Below are 20,971 nucleotides of genomic sequence, written 5' to 3'. Positions count from 1 at the left end.
TCCCTGGCCTTTGGAAGTGCTGGGAGATGGTGGGAAGGGGGTCTTGGAGGGCCAGACAAGGTCCAGGCTCAGGAAGCACTTCTGGCAATGTTCTCCCAGCTCTCTGCATCTAGAACAAAGCATTCTTAGTCAGCTGGGCTCACCCCACCCGGAGTAATTACCCTCGTTAGCCCCTCTGTGTGTGTCATCTGCACACATAGGTAATTAAACTGAACGAGGGGCCGTGACTCAGCTGTTCTGCCTCACACCAGCCCTGGCCCAGTGCAGACTGGGAGAACTGGCTCTGCCAGGCACTGGGGGTGAGTGGACAGCCAGGGCACCTGGTGCCGAGCAGAGGATCGGGTGGTGGCACAGGAGGACTCTCTGGTCTTCCTTACTCCTCATCCCCAAACTGGAACCGAGAGCAAGTGGGCCCCAGGTGGGTCCAGGCAGGGCTGAAGATGGTTGGCTGGTTAAACTTGGGGTTAGCCTTGAGGCTCTGAACTCACTCCTATGCCACAGCCTGTGGTTCAGTGTTGAACCAAAGGAGTCTGGGGCAGCCTCAGACTCTGAGGCATGGGCTGAGGCCTAGGAGGACAGACCAAGCACAGGAAGTGGGTCTTTAGAATCCTGGCCTCTCAAATACCCTGCCGCAAGATGTCAGAGGGCTGCTCTGGAATCAGAAGTTTAAGGGAACAACTGCTCAGAAGAGAGGATCTCTGAAATTCCTTCCAGTTCCCATGTTCTGCGCGTCCGATTGTTAATATCCGCTGCACACTTACTCTGTGTGACGGCTCTACCCACACGATCTCATTTCATACCCACATCCCTATACGGCAGATCCTGTTCTCCTGCCTGGATTACAGAGGAGGACATGGAGGATTGAGAAGTCAATTATTTGCTCCAAGTCACAGGCCTTCCATGTGGTGGAGCCTGTATTCAAATCCAGGTCTGCCTGACTCAGAGACCAAGGTCTCAACCATCCATTGCCCATACTCCTTAAATCTATAATTCTAGAAATCCAGGCTCTCCTTCTGGTTAACTTTGAAGAATGTATGTGTGATGTAAGAACCATCTCATGAGAGTAGAGCTGTGATTAATTCAATTAGGGTTATTTTATAGGACACAGTAATTTTTCTTTGTGATGAGAAGACCACAAGAAGCAATTAAGTTATTAAGCAACTATTGTTTGGTACATAGTAGAGATTCAATAAAGGCTTATTTATTGAATAACTGATTGCCTAGATTTGTGCTAGATCTTCTGAGGGGATGCAAAAGAATTCTATCAATCAATTAGTAAGTATTTATTGAGTGCATGGTATAGGCAAAGTACTGGTCAATGTTAACAGGCAGACCAGACTTCTTTGGATTTTTAAATTTTGGCAATTAATTCAGATAATAATACTATCCAAATGGAATGAAATACATCTGTTAATCCAGCTTGACAGCAGCGAGTTTGCAACATTTGTTTTAGACTTTCTTAATATGTTAAAAAAAGTCCAACACCCAAGGCTATTGAAAAAATTACGATTAAGAGAAAAATTGTATAATAAAGTCGTATAATGCCATACACTATCATTTTCATTGATGTTATCTCATTTAATCTTTACAACCTGAGATAGATGTCATTCTCCCTGTTTTGTGGATAAAGAGACTGAGATTCAGATAGTAAGCTTGTCAGGAATGTAATCAGAATTCCAACAGAAGGTAGAGGAACCTGTACACTCTACAGCTTTTAAAAAAGCCGTAATCTGGTCTACACTCTGAACTATGATGTTATATTGCCTTAAAGATAGGGAGCTGTTTCTAACAGAAAACCAACCATAGAGAAAATTGGAAGCTTGTCTGCACAAAGCATCGTCCAGTAACCCTCTCCAAGAATCTCTGTGTGGATAGACCTTATTGAAAGCTTCATGAATTCTCTGGAGGACAGAATAACAAAAACATTTCCACATCTGAAGGTGATGTTGAGTTGGGAGATTGGATAGAGAGCACAGAGCAACATTAAAAGCAGTTTCAGAAGTCAGACGGATTTGGGATGCTAACCCCATTTCCAGCACTTGTCAGCTATGTGGTCTTGGGCAAATTACTTACCCCATGTTTTTTCTTTTTCTTTCTTTTTCTTTCTTTTTTTTTTTTTTTGAGGTGAAGTCTCACTTTGTCACCCAGGCTGGAGTGCAGTGGGCACCATCTTGGCTCACTACAACCTTCACCTCCTGGGTTCAAGTGATTCTCATGCCTCAACCTCCCGAGTAGTGGAATTACAGGTGTATGCCGCCAGGCCTGTCTAATTTTTGTTTTTTTAGTAGAGATGGGGTTTTGCCATGTTGGCCAGGCTGGTCTCGAACTCCTCACTTCAGGTGATCCACCCGCCTCGGCCTCCAAAATGCTGGGATTACAGGTGTGAGCTACTTACCCTTTTTGAGCCTTGGTTTCTTCTTCATCTGTAAAATGGGAATAAAAATATCTATGCATGAGGTTGCTATGAAGACACTGCACATAAAGAGGCTCCAATAAACATTGGCAATCGTTTTTCTAGCAGCAAGGCCCCAAGGTGAGGAGGGCAAGCATAAAGGGGCATGAGGTTCCTCACTGAAGACAAAGGTCATGAGGACACGCACAGAGTCAGGCTGTTCCTGCTCTGTTTTAGTGGCCTGAGCAGTATTTGGAACACGACAGTTACACTGTAAGTAATTGTTTATGGAATGTGTAAAAACTAAGCAGGATTCAGGGGCTGAGGGAGTGGGTTTTGATTTGCTAAAATGGAAGGGAAAACATCTCTGCAAAATGCTTCATGACTCTCTTTAGGGCCACAGGTCCTGAGCCAGACATTCTGACTCAAGGAAGGGGTCCTGGCATTATGACAGACAATTTTGAATGCAGCCTACTCGTGGGCGGTCCAAGGTGGCCATAGCCCAAAAGACCAACGGAATCTGGATGTTTTCAGGGAGAATTTCGGAATTCAGCTGGAAACCTTTTCCTCTCTTTGTGTTATGCCCCTCACTCAGTGCTTTTATGGTTACAGGGGCTCTGTCAGGAGCTGCCAGAAATATCATAACCCCTCAGTTTGGGAGAACTAAGGCTGAGAAGGAAAACAATAGAAATCTGTAAATCCTCCAAGGCCGAACTGAATTCTGACAGGTTAGAAGAGAAGCATCTTAGAACTCACAAGTATTGTGTGAAGACAAAGGTAGGAAGATCTGTTTGCAGAGAGTTTTAAACTTACAGTAAGAATGTCCAATGTCATTATAGTACTTCAGAGTTCCCCAAGATCCATCTCACATATCACTTGATCTTTAAGGGACAGGCAGAGCAGACACATCTTTGCTGGATCACAGTTGGGAGAACTAAAGTGAAGTGACTGACCAAGGTTCCACTTCTGGGTAGTAGCCAACCCAGGGCTGGGCGTAGGCCCTGACGTGTTGCCTTGAAGAAGTGCTACAGGTTGGGAATAAAGACAGGTTCAAGGGAAGTGTTCATATCTTTTTTTTTTTTTTTTTTTTTGAGATGGAGTTTCACTCTTGTTGCCCAGGCTGGAGTGCAATAGCGCGATCTCGGCCCACTGCAACCTCTGCCTCCCGGGTTCAAGGGATTCCGCTGCCTCACCCTCCCAAGTAGCTGGGATTACAGGCACACGCCAGCATGCCTGGCTAACATTTTTGCATTTTTTAGTAGAGACGGGGTTCCACCATGTTGGCCAGGCTGATCTCGAACTCCTGACTTCAAGTGATCCACCTGCCTCGGCCTCCCAAAGTGCTGGGATTATAGGCGTGAGCCACAGCGCCCAGCCCCAGTGTTCATATCTTCACGAATGTTGTATCTATCATAGCTATGAAGGGACCCCGAGGCTGTCTGGAATGTACCATTAATGTTGCAAAGGGCATAGCTTTGGAGGTACTTTGCTGTGAGGCTCAGCCAAGCCACCAGCCTTGTGGCTTTGAGCAGGTTGTCCAGCCTCTCTGGGCTTTAGCAAGAATGTTACTTGTCCTATGTACCTTGGAGGATTGTCCTGAGGACCAGATGAGATAAAGGAAGGGAATGTGATATTACAAGTCTTAATATCACACTGGAAGATATCACTAAATGTCGTCTGCTGGAGACAGCCTCCTGGTCCTGTTTGCCTGTGGGTCTGACTCAGTGTGTATAAGCTTCTCTACTCAGGGCCAAGTCAGATTAAGTGAGGTCAAAGGATGCAGAGTGGCATAGGCTCCTACCGAGAGCTACAGCAGGAGTGTAACACTTGGGTTAGGAAATGACCTTGGAGTTTGTTCCACTTTTCTATGTGCACAGAAAAAAAAAGATCATATTCCTTTAGATGAATTTGTTCTAAGCAGAAAAGTCTTTTGAAAGCTGAAAAAGCAGGAAGGCTCTGTTTTCTTTCCAAACTCTAAAATACTATAAAAGAAATGAAATCGTGTAGCTGCATGCTCAAAGATCTGAAATTTATTACGTTAACTAGGCTTGAAGTCTGGGTAACTTTGTATGCTTCTGAAATGATTCACATTCGAAAAGCAAAAAAAATCAAAATGCATAAAATTTCCTTTTCACTGAGCAAACAATATAAGTGTCTGTCTTTGGGTGACAGTTGACAAAACACAGCATGATTAATCTGGGGACCTGCAGGAGTTCACCTTCGGTGACTTCACACTCATCACCTGCTCGGATAAAAACTGTCTGAAGCAGCTGAGAAATGAAACTGGGAAAAGAAAGGCATCAAAATCAAGTATTTCTTTTCAAATACTGTGAGTTGTAAAGAGAATAGATAAAGGTTCTAACAAGAATGTACCGATTTAACATTTTAAATTTTATTATCAAAACAGTAGATTGACATTAAGAAAATTAAAAAATACAATGACTCATTATACCTCTCTATGCCAGCTGACGCTGTTATGATAAGAACATAGATGTGGAGACAGAAAACATAGCTTTAGAACAAATCAGTGTAATGAATGTGAGAATTAGCTCCATCCTTCATGAACTGTTGACGCTGGGAAGTGTATTTCTTTGTGTCTTTGCTTCCTTGTTGGAAGATGAAGAGGGTAATAAGAACTATATTTGAGTGTGCTCAGAGGACAAAATGAAATAATATATATGTGCTAGCACTTTGCAAATGTGAGTTATTATTTCCTGGTGTTCTTTTTATTTTTATCCATGAAAAAAACATGTCGTTTCTCCTTATAATTTTTATTGATTGCATCTTGCACCTGTTTTTGCCTTCCCTCTGGTTTTGACCATTCTTCTGTTCCTGTCTTTCTGGGCCATGCTGAGGGGCATTTTCATCTTTCTCAAACTGTGACTCTGTGTCTCCCCCTCAGATTTTCTGTTTCACAGTTCTTTGACAAGGAGCTCCAGATCACCTGATTACCTTTGTTGACTTCCTTCTTTTGTGCCAAATCGTCCTACTTGGAGATCTCTAGTCTCTCCAGAGTTGAAAAGGACCTCACTTTTTAAGATGAGAAAGCTGTGGTCCAGGGGTCACCTGGGAGGAAGTTGCCCTGCTTAGAAGTAACAATCTCAACAAAAGCCCAGGTCTGAAGTCTTAGGCCAGATCTTATTCCACCAAATCTCTAGCAAAGGACACTTCTCTTTGGACTTCAGATCCAAAGCACATATCTTGGCCAGACACGGTGGCTCACACCTGTAATCCCAGCACTTTTGGAGGCCAAGGTAGGAGGATCATTTGAGGCCAGGATTTTGAGACCAGACTGGGTAACAAGATCAGACCCTATCTCTACAAAAAATGAATAAATAAATAAATAAATAAATAAATAAATAAATAAATAAATTAGCTGGACATGGTGGCCCACACCTGTAGTCACAGCTACTTGGGAGGCTGAGGTAGGAGGATGGCTTGAGCCCAGGAGGTTGAGGTTGTAGTGAGCTGTGACTGTGCCACTGCACTCCAGCCTGGGTGACAGAGTGAGACTGTCTCAAAAAAGAAAAAGCACATATTTTGCTCAGAGTCCTATTTGTTGTTGAAACCATGACCACATATAGTCTGTATGTGTATATGTGTGTGTGTGTGTGTGTGTGTGTGTGTGTGTGTGTGTGTATAATCATATGTGGGCACTAGGTACCAGGTGCTGTGCCAAATGTGTTATACAAATGATTTCACTGAATGGACAGAAATACCCTAAGAGGAATCATTATCTCCATTTGATGGATGAGGAAACTGAGGTTCTGAGATGGCCATTAGCTTGCTCAAGGAACATAGAGGCGGTACATGGCAGAGCTGTGATTCCACAGCTGTCTGACCGTAAAGTCCCTTCTACAAACCACTCCACACTCACCGCTCTGAATGTCCCCTTCCCGGGCCTGTCAAGTGCCCCCTGGCAGCCTAGAACACCAGGCTGTCTCTCTGTCATTTGTGTAGCCTCTGGAATCTCACCTCCTACTCGAGAAAGCCTTCTCAGATAGTTCGAGGGGAGTTAAGGATGGTCCCGTCTGAAGGTGGGATTCTTGCGGTCACAGTAGTCAGCGACTCTCACCCTCACCTGCTCTGTGAATGTTCAGCTCCAATGTGTGCGGGTGGGACCCATGCTTGTCCCTGCCAGGCTTAAGCCCTGTCTGTCAGCATCACGGGTCTGTCTGCAGCTGCCTCATTTCTGTGGAAAAATTAGCAGCAGCCCACTGGGTATTTCCAGCGAGCAACGGTGGGTTTTATGTAAAGAGTCAGAGTAAGCACCTGTAAACACGGCTGCGGCCGGCACTTCAGGAGGGCTGTGGCCTGTAGGCCTTGTTTTGGAGAAATTCGCTGAGGGAGGGGTTGGAACCACCTCACAGCAGGAGCAAGTGAAGGAACAGGTGGGAAAAGTGCAGACGCAGAGGATCACCGAGCTGTCACCCTCGAGTGTGAAAAGGGCTGTCTTGGGGAAGTGGGATTTGACTTCTGCTGTGGGTCCCCACAGAGGGGAACAAGGAGCTACAGACACACGGTTGGGGTGAATTACAAGGAAAAGCAGCTATGTCAAATCCTTCTTTGGAAACAGGTGGTGCCTAGTCAGTCAGAACTACCCCCAGATGGAGCGATCTGGGCACAGGCCGGGCAGCCACCAGGCAGGGGTGTTGCAGAGAGTCCACCTGAGAAGGCTAGGCTGCTCTTGCCTGGGAGGTCCTGGAGGGCAGGGGCAGCCTCCTCCACTGCCCACTGCCCATTCTTCAAGGGGGTAGGGGCCAACTTGACTGAGACTATCAGGGTCCTGCCAGAAGCTTCTTACCTAGTTTATCCCATCTAATCATGGATTTGTTTCATTTTATTTTATTTTATTTTATTTTATTTTTAGAGACAGGGTCTGGCTCTGTTGCCGAGGCTGGAGTGCAGTGGTGTAATAATAGCTCATTGCAGCCTCAAACTCCTGGGCTTAAGGGATCCTCCCACTTTAGCCTCCTGAGCAGCTGGGACTACAGGCATGCACCACTGCCCTCAGCTAATTGGGCTGATTGATTGATTGACTGATTGATTGTAGAGAGTGTCTCACTTTGTCCAGGCTGGTCTCAAACTCCTGGCTTCAAGCGATCCTCCTGGTTCAACTTCCCAAAGTAATGGGATTATAGCCGTGAGCCACTGCACCCAGCCTTTAATCATGGAGTGTTGATCATGCAATGACAGGAATGCCGATTATCAGAAGAAGAGCAGGGATTTGTCCCACTCTGCCCCCTGTTGCCCTGAACAAGACACAAAGGGGCAGTAAACTCCATGACTAAGAGAAATCCTGGGGCCCCTGCGTTTAAGATCCTAGACTGTCTGAACCACAGGCCTACTGGGGAGTCATCAGGTGGTCTTTTGGTTTCCTGCCCACACTTATCTTCTGGCCTCCCCTTCGGGTGTCCCAGTCCTTTCTCCCTCCTCTTTCCTCTTTATCCAGGGGAGAAGCCCAGTATCTGCTGGAAATAGGGAACCTTAGAGTTGCCCCACCAGCAGAGTCCCCTGAGAGCCTCCCTTAGAGCTGCTGAGAGGCTAGCTGGGGACCAGGGACTTGGTATGGACTCATGGGCTGTTTTCTCTTGGCTTGAAAAAAAAATCTCTCCACATGATCTGGCCTCCTCTTATCATATCTGGATGACCTAGCACCTGATGTGAGTCCTGAGGCAGTGGCGCGGCTGGGCTGCGCTCAGGGTTCAGCATTAAATCTTAGGGGAGATTTAGATGAGATTCCAGAAAAGGGAAAATTAACCTCTAGTGACAGGAAGCAGATCAGTGATTGTCTGGGGCTGGGATGGGGTGGAGAATTGACTGCAAGAGGTGGGAGGAAACTTTTTGGGGTGATGGGGATGTTCTAGATTTTGATTGTCATAATGGTTACACAGGTGTGCACATTTGTCAGCCTTCATTTAATTGTTAACTTATTATTGATGCATTGTTAATTTAAAAAAACAAATCTTAGAACAGATTGGTAGCAAGTGCCATGTTCAACAAATGGTCAGGCAGGCACCAGTTTGCTTAATTCTGAGGACTTCTGTTCAGCCACAACAAAGAACATGTAAGCCATGCAGATTCATGGAAGACCGAAAATGAAGTAATACGGCACAAAAAAGAGGGAACTCAGGGTGGAAATTCACAGTGAAGACAACAGCTCTCTAGGGCTCAGGTCTGCTCTGTGCAGAGAGGGAGCTCACCCCCTGGGAAGAGGCCTTCCTTGCTCTTGGTTGGCCTGGATGCTTTGAGCAGCTGGGACAATATCCCGCAGAAAGTAGAAGGAATAATCACAAGGGAAAATGGGGCCCTGCTAACATGTGAGTAATAAAAGGGGGAGACAAAATCCAGATGGAAAGCTGATCCTGTCTTTACTTAAAATTCTGATATTTTATTCACCTTGGACTTTTCCCGTTAATGCAGATTTTAAAAATATTTCATTAAAACATGATTTATCTTGATTATTTGGGCACGCTCTTAAATTGTGCAGCCTGGATCACTGATGTCCAGCCCCAAGGGAAAAGCAGGAAGAGAGAACCAGCCTCTAGTCCACAGAACTCAATGTCGATCAACCTCTGCAGGCCTGGAGTTGGGAGAGGCACGGCTAGGACCACAGCCTGGAGGGACCCAGGACGGCCCTGGAAGGCTAAGTGGGGCGGGAGACACCTGCCTGGGGCTGCAGCTGGGAAGACTGCTGGGCTTGCAGGGTGGGGCAGTACAGACCATAGGAGCGTTAGGTGTGCTGGGCCCACGGGTGGCTCCTGGTGACTCACCCCCTTGAGGGTGGCCCCAGTGTCTCCCCTCTGCCACACTGAGTCTTTAAGTATGTAGTTGGTTTCCTGGCTGCCCTCAGGCCTGGAGGGAAACCCACCTAGAGTGGTGGAGAAGCTCAGAAGCGGGGTGCAAAGTGGGGAAGGGTAGGCAAGGGCTCTAAGCAGGGAGTTGGGAGGTGATTCAGGGGTGAAGCTGCTGATAGGCTCAGGAGGGAGGAACATGGGCCCGAGGTGGGAACTCCAAGGAAGATAACAAGGCTGGGAATAGAAGGCCCAGAGCTCTGTTTCCCAGGCTGGAGCCTCAGGAAGGAGTTCCCAAGGTACTGGGGTAGTGGTAGCTAGAACAGCCGTGGAAGCAGAGAGCTAGGAGTTTAGTCTCAAAACAGTAGTGAGATTTTCTCACGCCTCACTCTCCTGGCCAGCTGCCAGGAGATGTGTGCTTGTTTGCATGGCTGACATTTTTCTGTAAAACTCCCTCCACTCCACATGGAAATGACCCAGGTAGGAAATGACCAGGGTACAAATGGGCCTGATGGCTGGCCTACACTCTCCCTGGGGGGTTGAGGGAGAAGAAGGTGGGTCCCAGGTGCTGCCAATAGCCTCTGGGTGTGGAGTAGCCAAAGGTGGGCAGGTGTCTTTCCAGAAGGCAACCAGGGAGCTGAAGGGAGAAAGCCAGGGACCAAGGCCAGAGAGAAGGAGGCAAAGGAAAGGGTGGGAGTCAGAGAGAGCCTGGGATTGTACAGTCAGGAGGACAGCAAAGGAGGCCGGGAGGAGGGGGCAGGAAAGGGCCAGGCCAGGGTCAGGTGGGGAAGTCAAAAGCGGTGCAGGCCTCTAAGTCCAGCTCTGTGGGGGAAGCATCCGGGTCTTGTGCTGCCGCAGCGCCTTCACTCTGAAAATAGGAAAACCACCAGCAAGGAATTTCATTCGTCAGCGTCCCCCCCGGCCACCCGCCCCAACACATCAACTGTGTGTTCTCCCAGGGCAGGGCCCCTGCCTTTCTGTTCTTTGCCCACCGCTCTCACTCCCCAGCAGCCACCGTGGGCCTGGTGCTGAGCAGTCAATCCTTGCTGAACTGGACTGCCCTTGGTGGGGATGTCACATGGGTCAGACGGCTTTGTCAGCGAGGACTCTGGGACAGGCCAACTTGTGTCTCTGATGCAAACCAAGGAAAAGAGCAAGAGGTGAAACTGATGTTCCTTCCCAGCCTGCCCAGTGCCCCGTGCCCTGTGCCAGGCACTTCCTCTGGTTCTATGTGTTCTCCTCATTTTCCCAATGGTGAACCTGCCAGGCCTTGCGAGTTCCCCTCAGAGTTAGGGTTCTCATTCCCCCGAACTCGCCCAGACCCCCGAGCCTGAGCTTTTTCCCTAGGTTGGTGGGACCTTCAGGGAAGGAGGCTGAGGGTGCCCTTTGGAGACCAGTGGCCTGCCTGGGAGATGAAGTGGAGGCCCTCAGATATGGCCTGGGCGTGCCAGGGCTCAGTGGCAGCCAGAGAGGGGCTGGGCTCCTCCCTGGGAGAGAGGGAAGAGGAGGAGCTGAGGACAGGAGGTGGGTATCTTCTCAGGAGGATGGATGGGAGGGGCCCCTTTGTCATGGTGGGCTGGTGGATGCGGCAGGAAGGGGATGTGGCCTGTGGCTGAATTCTGCTCTCTTTGAAAGCCAGGGAAGTGGCTCCCACAATAAGCCAAGATGAGAGAACTCTAGGGTCCCTGCCTGGGCCCTCCAGAGTTCTCTCCTCTAGCCTCTGGCCTCTGGGTTAGATTTCCCTCAAGACACCCTAAGCTGGGGCACAGTTTCCACTGTGAGCTAGAAGTTTCCGTTTTCTTGAATGTAAATGGGGGGCGATAGTAGTCACTTCCTTTCAGTTTTTGCTCAAATGTCACCACAGAGAGCCCTCTCTGACCATCCTGTTCCCAACTGCCAGGACTCTGCCTCCCCTACCTTCTCGATCCTTTCGCTGCTTTGTTTTTCTGAACGGCACTTTTCACTTTCTAGGAGGCTGTGTAACTGATTTATTGATTTTTGTCTGCTTTTTCCCCCCAACCCCCAAATACTAGAGCCACAGGGCAGGAAGCTTTGCCTATTTTGTTCCTGTGTCCCCAGAACCTAAAGCAATGCCAGGCACTCAATACATATTTGTTGAATGAACACTTGAAGGATGCGTGTGAAGTGTTTCGCAGGATTCTTGGCATCTTAAGATTATTGCTGCTGCTGTTGTTTGCTGTGTGACTTGAGCACATTCCTTAGCCTCTCTGGCCCTCTGTCTCACAGTATGTAAAATGAGAAGAGTGAACCACTAAAGATCCATGAGCTTCCTTCGAACTCTAAAAATCTTGGTGCCTCCAAATGCTCAAGAAAGTTCTTCCCAAACCTCAACAGGAACTCCTTTTTCTTTTTTTGCAGTTCTCAGCAGCAGCTCAGCTGGGACTTAGCCGGAGGCGCTAAGGACTCCTTTTGCAATAGCCCTTCCTCTACTTCTTTTGACTCTGAGGATCAGAATAGGATATAGGTTTGGGATCACGAGTCAGCCCAATGTTTCTTGGAACAGTTTCCATTCAGATAGTTATGTTTTATTTCGTTGACTTTGATGTGTTGCTTCTGGCACTTTATTGTTTTCAATAGAGGGCAATTCATGATGTGCATAATTAAAGGTCATTTGATTTTCATTTCTTTGTTAAGAGTTTCATAAAAACAAACAGAGTTCAGGAGAAAGCAATTGCCAGACCACGCGCCCAGAGACCATGTGCCCTGATTTGGGATTTGGACACCTGGTCCTTGGAGATGAAGGTTCCCACTGTCCTGCCATAGGTGGGGCTCTGTCCCTGGCCTGGAACGTCCCCTGTGGGGATAGCGTCATCCCTCAGAAGGCTCTGGAGCATCTGTTTCAGGGGCTCAGGTCAACAGGACCAAGACCATCCTCTCAAGGCTCTGCCCTTTCTCTCAGGGCCCCTCTGAAGAAGTAGCTCAGAACACTCCTCTGCTTCTGTGGGGGCAGTTTCAGGAGTAAAGGCAGCTTCAGGTTCCCGGTATTTGGAATTTGGTATTCGCTGAGTAACTGGGATGGCCTCGATGAGGGGCAGAGGAACAGGTCTGGCTAGTTCTGTGTTGTTTATACTGGGGATTACTTCACACATCCCAACCGGCTTCCCCGCCCCGTTTGGTGGGGGCTGGCCCTTGGCCCTCCAACTCCTTTACCCTACATGCCTGAGAAGCCAGGGGCCAAGATGGATCTTCTCCTCGACATCAGCTAAGCCTGGAGGACTCTTCCCCTCAGAGACCATGGAGAGGGACAGCCACGGGGTGAGTGTGACCTCAGGCCTCGGGCCAGATTCTCCCAGCGCTGAGGAAGCAGGGCTGAGGCTGGGAGACAGGTGGGACGGCTACCTCTGTGTTTCAGGTTTGGGGAAAACTGGCTGTGCCTCTTCTAGTTTGAAGCTACTTAGGATCAAGATCTCTTGGTCTCCTTTTAACGTGGTTCTAGAAAAAGCCCCTGGGAGGAGAAGCTGCTGGGATTTGGGGTCTGGCTGGTGAGCACCCCAGGGCTATGTGGCTGAGTCGTGGGTTCCTGCTCTGTGGTCTGTGAGCACTCCTGCCGGGCATCCATAGTGTTACAGCACCAACTTGGCCGATTGGGAATCCAGGCTAATCTACTTTAATCTCATTTTTGCTGGTTGGAAAATCAAAAGCATTCTAACTGCAATTCAGGGGCATCTTGTCTAAACCCCGCACTACACTCCTAAACCTTCCCAGAAAACTGTGACTTTCTGGGTGCATTCAAGATTTTCAAGGGGATGTTTCAACCTCCGTTGGTCACTTCTTTTTGGACTTAATAACTTTCATGCTTGGGAAGTGCTTCTTGATGTTTAACCACAAGTCCTGCTACCACTCAACTTCCTTTCTTCTGCTGCTCTTGGGGTGGGAGAGAGCAGCTGGCCTGTCCTCTGTGGGAAAGCCAGTCATACACACAGGAAGGCTTCCAAAGATCTTGTTCTGCTGTGCCTCCACTTTCTTTTCCTCCAGGAAATCCCTTTTGTGCTCTCATTTCTCCTTTAGGTCTTGTTTTCTGCCCCCTCCAAATTCTCTGTACCTTACCGACATGGTAGAGCCTGGGACTCTGGAAAGAATGGGCTAGCACTGGATTTGGGAAAGATCAGCTCATCCTATGTTTTGGCTTATAGTTGGCTTGTGGTCCATTCTGCACCCCCAATGTGTTTCTGCAAACTTTACCATCATTTTTTTCCCACCATTCTTCCAGCCCCCTCTTGACTTTTCTTTCCCAGGCTGCCTCCCTTGCCCTCTGCTCTGGGCTCCTTCGTTCATGTCTCTACCTCACCAAAGTCACTTGGCCCTAGGCCTTGGGGGGTTATCAGAGCCTCTTACTGTTGAGCAGTAAGGGGGGTACACTAGGGCATGCAGAAGGTGAACCCTTAGTCACAGCCATGGGGCATCCTCCTTGGCAATATGCTGGGAGCCTAAACTAGATGGTCCCTAAACCCAAGAGTGAGAAGGGCTGAGCTATCCGGAGGGTGGCCATGCTCCCATTGGAGATGGATAGTCCATCCCTGAGACAGGGTGATGGGGTGATATCTTCCCAGGAAGCTCATCTCTTCAGAGTCAGGGATCAACATGAAGGCTGCTGGAGGGATACAGGACAGAGAACAGACTTCTTTGAGGAACTCCCAATTAATGTATGAATTAAGTGTCAAATATTATGATAGGTGCCATATTCATTCTGAAAGAAAGATTGTCCAAACTTATCTTGGAATGGAAGAATGGAATCATTACATCCTTATTTAAGGTTCTTAATTTCACTCCCCTATTTAAGATGGAACTCTGAGAGAGTGAGCCTATAGTTGGGGCTCATATTCCCATCTGCAGCAGGTTTCTTAACCTTGATTAAATGGGAGTGGGCTGGGAGAAGCTGGTCACCTGAGCTTGCGCCTTCTCCTTGAGGGCTTTATTGCAGAGAGATGCATTGTGATTTCTGTCCCTCAACTCCAAAATGTCGTGAGGAAGATGGTGGCCAGTGGGCTTAAGCCTGATGGCACTCCTCTGGCAGCTGCTGGATCTTCAGAGGGATCTTGGAAAAGAGGTGGAGAAGGGTCTCAGTTTCTCATATTCAAAAGAAAGTTGCATGTCGTGGTGGACAGAGAGCTGACCATGTTCCCCGTCAGCTTTGGGCAAGCCACTTCACCTTTCTGTACCTTAGTTTCTTCATTTGTAAAATGGAATAATAATACTACTCTCAAAAGAAGAATGTTGGACAAACTAAATTTAACAGAGTTTAATTGAGCAAAGAACAGTTCTCAAATGGAGCAGTCCCCGAAGGAGAATAGATTCAGAGAGATTCCCACACAGCTGCGTGGTCGGAGAGGATTTATGGACAGAAAAAGGCAAGTAATGTATGGAAAAAGGACGTGAGGTACAGAAATAGCCTTATTTGAACACTGTTTGAACAGTTGGCTGCCTTTGATTGTGCAAAATTGGTGATTGTTAACAAGAGTAGTTTACAGTCTGTTTACACGTCCAGTTGAGTTATAGTTCATTATGTACAGAGAAACCTTTTGATCCGAACTTAAAATATGTAAGGAGGCAGCTTTAGGCTAAGCTTAATTTAATAATACCTACCTCAAGGAGTCTCAAAATAGTGCCCTTCCCATAGTAAGGCTCATTTAGAATAGCATCTGGCATAGAGAGATAGAGATAGATAGATAGAGATGGAGTCACAGAATGTTGAAATTTATCATCACTGCCTAGAATTTGGGGTGGGCTCCTATAAATTTGGACAAACATCTTCTTCTCCCTGTGCCTCAGCTTCCCCACCAAAGAAGAGGGTTGGACACATTCCCCCCTGAGGCTCCTTTCTGGCTCCCTGACAGTCTGGAATTACATAGAATGGGGATGGCAGGTGCGCCACACCAGATTTGTTCTTGATAATGCGTATTTTGTGCTTTTTCAATTCTCATTTTTAATTCTCAGAGCAGTGCAATGCTTATTAAAGAAAGACTGAATTAGACCCATTGATGAAGCAACATTCCTTTGTGGAGTGGATTTTCTTATACTGGGCCTTCTTCAAGTGGAACAGGTTCCAAATTAGCCCAAGGCCACAGGTGCTAGGGATTGGTGAGAACCGTCTGGGGGCCCACCGCTGGTCCAGGATAAGGCACCCTTTCCAGAGGGGCTGGGCAGTTCCTGAGATGGCTCACCCGCGGGCTCAAGTCACTCTGCCATGCCGTGTCCCAGCCCCATCCCAGCCCCAGGCACCCCAAGGACACTGGCACCTGCCCTATGCCTTTGCAGGTGTGCAGCCCTCACCTTGTCCTCCAAGGACCCTGGCACCTGCCCTATGCCCCTGCAGGTGTGCAGCCCTCACCTTGTCCTCTGTTTCATGTTGTCATTGGTGAGGAGCAGACTTCCTTTGGCACAGCCACCTCGATTTCCCCTGCGTTGTCCCCTGAGACTTGGCAGATGTGAGCATAAGCGTGCGGGAGTGTGTGTATTGGGCCCTGGGCTGGGGAGCTGGGTGGGAAGGACAACTGATGTAACAATGGCCACTTAGCTTAAGTGTCTTGTTTTGGCAAAACAGCTTCCTCTTGGTATAGCAACAACAAGGGTGGATGTGCCTGGCCAAGTGGGCAGGGCACTGGTGGTGCAGGCATGAGGGAAGCCACCACAGGGAACCCTGGCTTTAGCAGTCAAGTGGAGGCCTTGACAGCACCAGATGGGGGTTGGTTTCCCTAGGAGGGAAGCAATATCCAAAACCTTAGAGGGGCCCCCATTATGTACCAGCCCTGAGTGTGTCACTACCCTAGGACTGGCAGCAAGAGAAGGCACAGACACAGGGAAACACTGAGGCAGCAAGTTCCTGGGCAATCAAACATTATTTGCTGGGCAATAGTGGGCACTCCATGTTCTTTACAGCATTTGATGAATGAATGAATGAATGAATGAGTGAATGAACGAATGAATGAACAAGGAGGCGTCTTGATTCTGGTCTAACAGGGATTCCTTGAGCTTTTTCATGTGCACAGGAGGCATCGGAAACTAGAAGGGACTTCAGCACTTACTCTGGCCAGTCCCTTTCAAGTTCGTTGTAGCAGCTGCCTCTTTTGTTCAAATGAATGTTATGTCGACTCCGCTGTATGAAACTGAAAGGTCGGTCTTCTCTGTTGAGGTGGGGTAAGGGCTCAGAGCCCACCACAGTCCCCACCAGCTGGTCTCCAAGGCACCTCCATGGAAACTGAAATGCTCTGTGGAACCCTGTTTGAAAACTGCTGATTGTCCAACACCCTTAATTTATTGAAGAGGGAGCTGAGGCCCAGAGAAGGATGTGACTGTCCCCAAGGTCACACGGCGGCCTAGGAGCAGAAGCGAGGCTCCCCGTGCCCCCCACCCCCAGGGCGAGGCAGACCCTGCAGCTCTGGCCCCTTCCAGAGTTCAGGCTGCCTCAAGGGCTGACCCGAGTCCCTGAGCTGTATACTGCGTGTGTGCCGGGGATGCTGGTGCTGGGTGAGGAGGTGGTGGGGAAGATGCCTGTGTGCTGAGGAGAGCCTGTATTTGTGGGGTTTCTCTGGGTTCAGGGAGGGGAAGAGTAGGAAAGGGCCTTGGGAACCTGGAGGTACAGTGAAGCCTGGGTCTAGCCGTGAGAAAGGGAAAAAAGTCACCCAGTCCAGCCTGGCCCTCGCTGGGAAGGGTTCAGGCCTCCCCTGCCACAACCCCAGGGCTCCCCAGGTTCCCAACAGGCAAGGAGGGTTTTTAGGCTCTGTCAAAGGGAGATCCTGATCTTTCTGAGTGCCGCCAGTGCTTCCAGAAGGGTTTAGTGAGGGGTTTTTCTTCCTGCCTAGCCCAGAGTGCTGGGTTGTTGGCCCATGGTCTGCCCGTGCCCACCCTATGGGCACCCTTGATGCCCAGGGTCACAGGGAGAGAGACGCTGCCACGGGGGCCTCTGTCTGGGAAGGGTCCTTTCTCATGGAGGCTGGTAAGGGACAGACAGGGGAAGAGCAGAGTGTTGTGTAACAGCCCAAGGATGGGGGCCAGAAGATCATGGTTCTAGAATTGGCACCGTCCCCACCTGGCTGTGTGTCCGTGAGCAAGTCACACAGCCTTTCTGGGCCTTCATCGCCTCAACAATAGTATAAAGGGCTTGGGTAGGTTTTCTTTTCTTTTCTTTTCTTTGAGATGGGGTCTTGCTATGTTGCCTAGGTTGGTCTTCAGCTTCTGGCCTCAAGCCATTTTCCCACCTCAGCCTCCCAAGTAGCTGGGACTACAGGCCGGAGCCACCACGCCCAGCTTAGAGGGTTTTCAGAGTCTTTGCAACTCTGACAGCCTGTGATATGCCCAACCCTGGGTGGTAGCTTTACGAAGGGATGGCCCAGGGCTGAGGAGGGAGGCCCAATTGGCTTAAACTGGACTGAAACGGGCCCTGATGCACCCGCCCTCAGGCCATGAAGCAGCTACTGCTCCCTGCTGGACATTCTTCAGGACTAGAAGGAGAGCTTTTTTTTTTTTTTTTTTTAATTATACTTTAAGTTCTAGGGTACATGTGCACAACGTGCAGGTTTGTTACATATGTATACATGTGCCATGTTGGTGTGCTGCACCCATTAACTCGTCCTTTACATTAGGTATTTCTCCTAATGCTATGCCTCCCCCATCTCCCCACTCCCCGACAGGCCGTGGTGTGTGATGTTCCCCATCCTGTGTCCAAGTGTTCTCATTGTTCAGTTGCGGGATAGCTTTTTATAGGGTGGTTCACACTGCAAGCCCAGGCTCTGGGGGACCTGAAGTGCATATTTCCCAAGTTCAGGCTGCTGCTTATGGCTGAAGAACTCTCATTATGCAGAGCCTGGGGCTCGATCCACGGCAGCAGCTCCATAACCACTGAGATGAAGCAACCATGAGCCCACATCACTCAGGCCCCCTCTCTCCCTGGCATCACTGGCTGGGCCCCCAGAAGGTCCAGGAGAGGACAAGGGCTGGACATACTCAGGGGCTGGCTAAGTTACTACCATCCCCACTAGGTAACGGCCCAAGGGGCAGAGTCTGCAACTGGAAACCAGAAAAACATCCCATTCGCCTCAGGGGGGATCTACCTCTGGGAGCTGTGGTGTCGAGACCCCTGGGCTGGAAGCAGGGGGCCTTGGGTTTAGTCCCTCCTCTGCTGTAAGATGGGCCTGAACAACTTTGGGCAACGCACACAAATGTTTTGGGCCTCTACCTCTCAGTCTGTAAAGTGGGAGTAAAAATTCTTATAGACTTCTGTCCAGGGACAGGCTTTGGAAAGACTCCCAGAGCCAGGGGCTGCTCCTTTTAGCCCTCCCTAGCTTGTCCCTTACCGCTTTCCTGTGGACCCCTGCCCTGCCTTCCTGCCATGCTGCCTCCTGCCCCAAAACGTCTGGAGGGCCCTGAACAAGCCTTGGGTGAGGAAACTTGGGAGCTGCAGAGGCATAGCCAGGTGGTAGCAGTGACAGCCTGGGGTGTGGGCCTGTTCCATGTCATGGTAAGGGCTTACAATTATGTTACTGCAGGGGGTAACCTCAGAGACTACCCCACGGGTAGGTGGGGAGGAGAGGCACGGCCAGGAAAGAATGGTTGGCAAGGTTAGGCCAGGGATGTGGCTCAGAGTTGACCACACTCCCCTGCTCCACCCTGTGCACCTGCCCCTGAGCAGGCTGAGAAGCCTTTGGTCTGCAGGCAGGTTGTAGAGACACCAGGACACATCAAGGAGTTGGTCATTTCACTTCCACTTCTGAGTCTTCGGCTCACTGCCAAAGGCCAGGATTTGGGAAGCTTGGGTTCTGGTCCTTGTTCTGCCCCTTGCAGCTTGGGACCTTGGATAAGAAGTCTCGGCCGGGCGCGGTGGCTCATGCCTGTAACCCCAGCACTTTGAGAGCCTGAGGCGGGCACACGATCAAGAGATCGAGACCATCCTGGCCAACATGGTGAAACCCCATCTCTATTAAAAATACAAAAATTAGCTGGGCACAGTGGCGCCTGCCTGTAGTCCCAGGTACTCAGGAGGCTGAGAAAGGAGAATCACTTGAACCCGGGAGGTGGAGGTTGCAGTGAGCTGAGATCGTGCCACTGTACTCCAGCCTGGTGACAGAGTGAGACTCTGTCTCAAAGCAAACAAACAACAAACAAACAAGTAGTCTCCTCCCCTTCCTATTCCCCAGCTGCTGAAGGCCTCTACTCTGAGGGTGAGATCAGGCCAGTGGTGGGAGGCTAGAGTCTCAGCAGTTGTTCTCCAAGAATTGGGGAAAAGAAATGAGTTAGTGCTATAACAGGTTAGGTATCAGGAAGAACTTCCAGCGGCGTGGGGCAGCAGGCCGTGAAGTGCCTAAAGAAGGTTGGTGTGGAATCTCTTACTCAGATGATCCCCGAAGATGAGAACTCTTCTTGATGTCTGGGAGGGTTTGGGTTGAGGGTCAGAGTCAGGGGGTGGAGCGGGGGGCCTCACTCTGGATGCTGCTCTCTTCTGGTCTGGGGGCTGCCCTTCCACCCTGATGTCCCTGTTGGGACTTGTAGTTCTCTTCATGGGCAGTTCTTCTTCAGGTCTTGAGGCTCCAGAACTCTCCTCTTGCCCTGGTCTGGGGGTCCAGCCACTTTCCACCTGCCTCCCAGGCTCTGACAGCAGAGCACTTGCTCTACCCAGACCAGAGCTAGATACCCCCAGACCCAGGGCTTGCAGAGACTCCATCCCACTTTCGGATGTGTCGCCCTTTCTGCAGTTCTTGGCTTTCCACCAATGCCCCCTCCCCACCAGTTCCCTGTCTGGTCTGACTCCCTTCTCCTGTTCCAGCTTTACAGCTTTCCCCAGCTCCCTCCCCCCACCTGCCCACCCATTTTCCTCTGGGCCTCTTCAAGATGGGGCAGCTAGGGCTGGATGGGAGGGTCTTGTTCAGGTAGAGACAGCCTGAGCTGCCTGGGAATGAGACGATTGTGCTAGAGTTCCTAAAGACCACCAGCTCATTCAGGGGGTGAGGTGGGCTGTTTCGTCTCTCTGAGCCCCGGGTCCTTGTGTACAAACTGGGGATAGTAATTCCTGCCCAGCTTGCTAACTGAGAGACTTGTGAGAATCAAATCACATAATGGTGCAAAACTGCACATACAAGCCCTGAAGAGACGAAGGTAGGTCCTGTGGATGTTTGTGACACTGTAGGTCAAGGCCCTCCTTGCTCCAAGCAGGCCTGGTTAGAATCTGAGCTGTCACTTACCTGGTGTGTGAATTTGGGCATATTCTTAACCTGCCTGGACCTCTGTTTCAATATCTATAAAATGAGGCTAACCATACCAACTGCAAAGAGCTGTTAAGAGGTTGGAATGGGGTCCCGTAAAGTGCTCGTGAGCTGTTATCTTTGTCATGGTTTGACACACATTTATAGACCAGGCTCTTTCATGTGTATCACCCGTTTATCTGGGGGAAGGAGGTAAGGTCTGCCCATTTTACACATGTGGAATCAGGCACTGAAGGGTTACGTCGCTTGCCCAGGAAACGCAGTTGGGAATGGAGGCAATCAGATTCAGATTTTTCCATAGCAAGCCCAGCATTCCCACAAACAAACAAACAAAACCCCACTACCGGCTGGGTGTGGTGTGGTGGCTCACACCTGTAACCCCAGCACTTTGGGAGGCTGAGGCGGGTGGATCATTTGAGGTAAGGAGTTTGAGACCAGCCTGGCCAACATGGTGAAACGCCATCTCTACTAAAAATACAAAAATTAACCGGGTGTGGTGGCGGGTGCATATAATCCCAGCTTCTCGGGAGGCTGAGGCAGGAGAACCCCTTAAACCCAGCGGAGGTCACAGT

At 49.5% G+C, this 20,971-nt stretch overlaps 2 protein-coding genes across 13 annotated transcripts in view; one reads left to right on the top strand and one right to left on the bottom strand.

Moving 5' to 3' along the window:
• Positions 1–20,971, bottom strand: part of CD3E (CD3 epsilon subunit of T-cell receptor complex) — a 541,795-nt gene that overhangs the window by 376,528 nt on the left and 144,296 nt on the right. The window lies entirely within an intron of this gene.
• The window catches only part of TMPRSS13 (transmembrane serine protease 13), a 31,280-nt gene continuing 19,880 nt past the window's right edge, over positions 9,572–20,971 (top strand). For 2 of the 12 annotated variants that reach the window (XM_063784557.1, XM_063784554.1), the window contains exon 1: positions 9,593–9,666. In XM_063784557.1, coding sequence (XP_063640627.1) covers positions 9,652–9,666 — 15 coding nt within the window. In that variant the 5' untranslated portion in view covers positions 9,593–9,651. Of the gene's footprint in view, positions 9,667–10,737; positions 12,463–20,971 lie in introns of those variants that run through there. The other 10 variants (XM_063784561.1, XM_063784555.1, XM_063784556.1 and 7 more) reach the window with 9 other exon arrangements.

Source organism: Pan troglodytes, chromosome 9 (genome assembly GCF_028858775.2).
Source record: "Pan troglodytes isolate AG18354 chromosome 9, NHGRI_mPanTro3-v2.0_pri, whole genome shotgun sequence".
Lineage (NCBI taxonomy): Eukaryota > Metazoa > Chordata > Mammalia > Primates > Hominidae > Pan > Pan troglodytes.
Note: the sequence above shows the minus strand (reverse complement) of the source record. Positions and strands in the feature narration are given on the sequence as shown.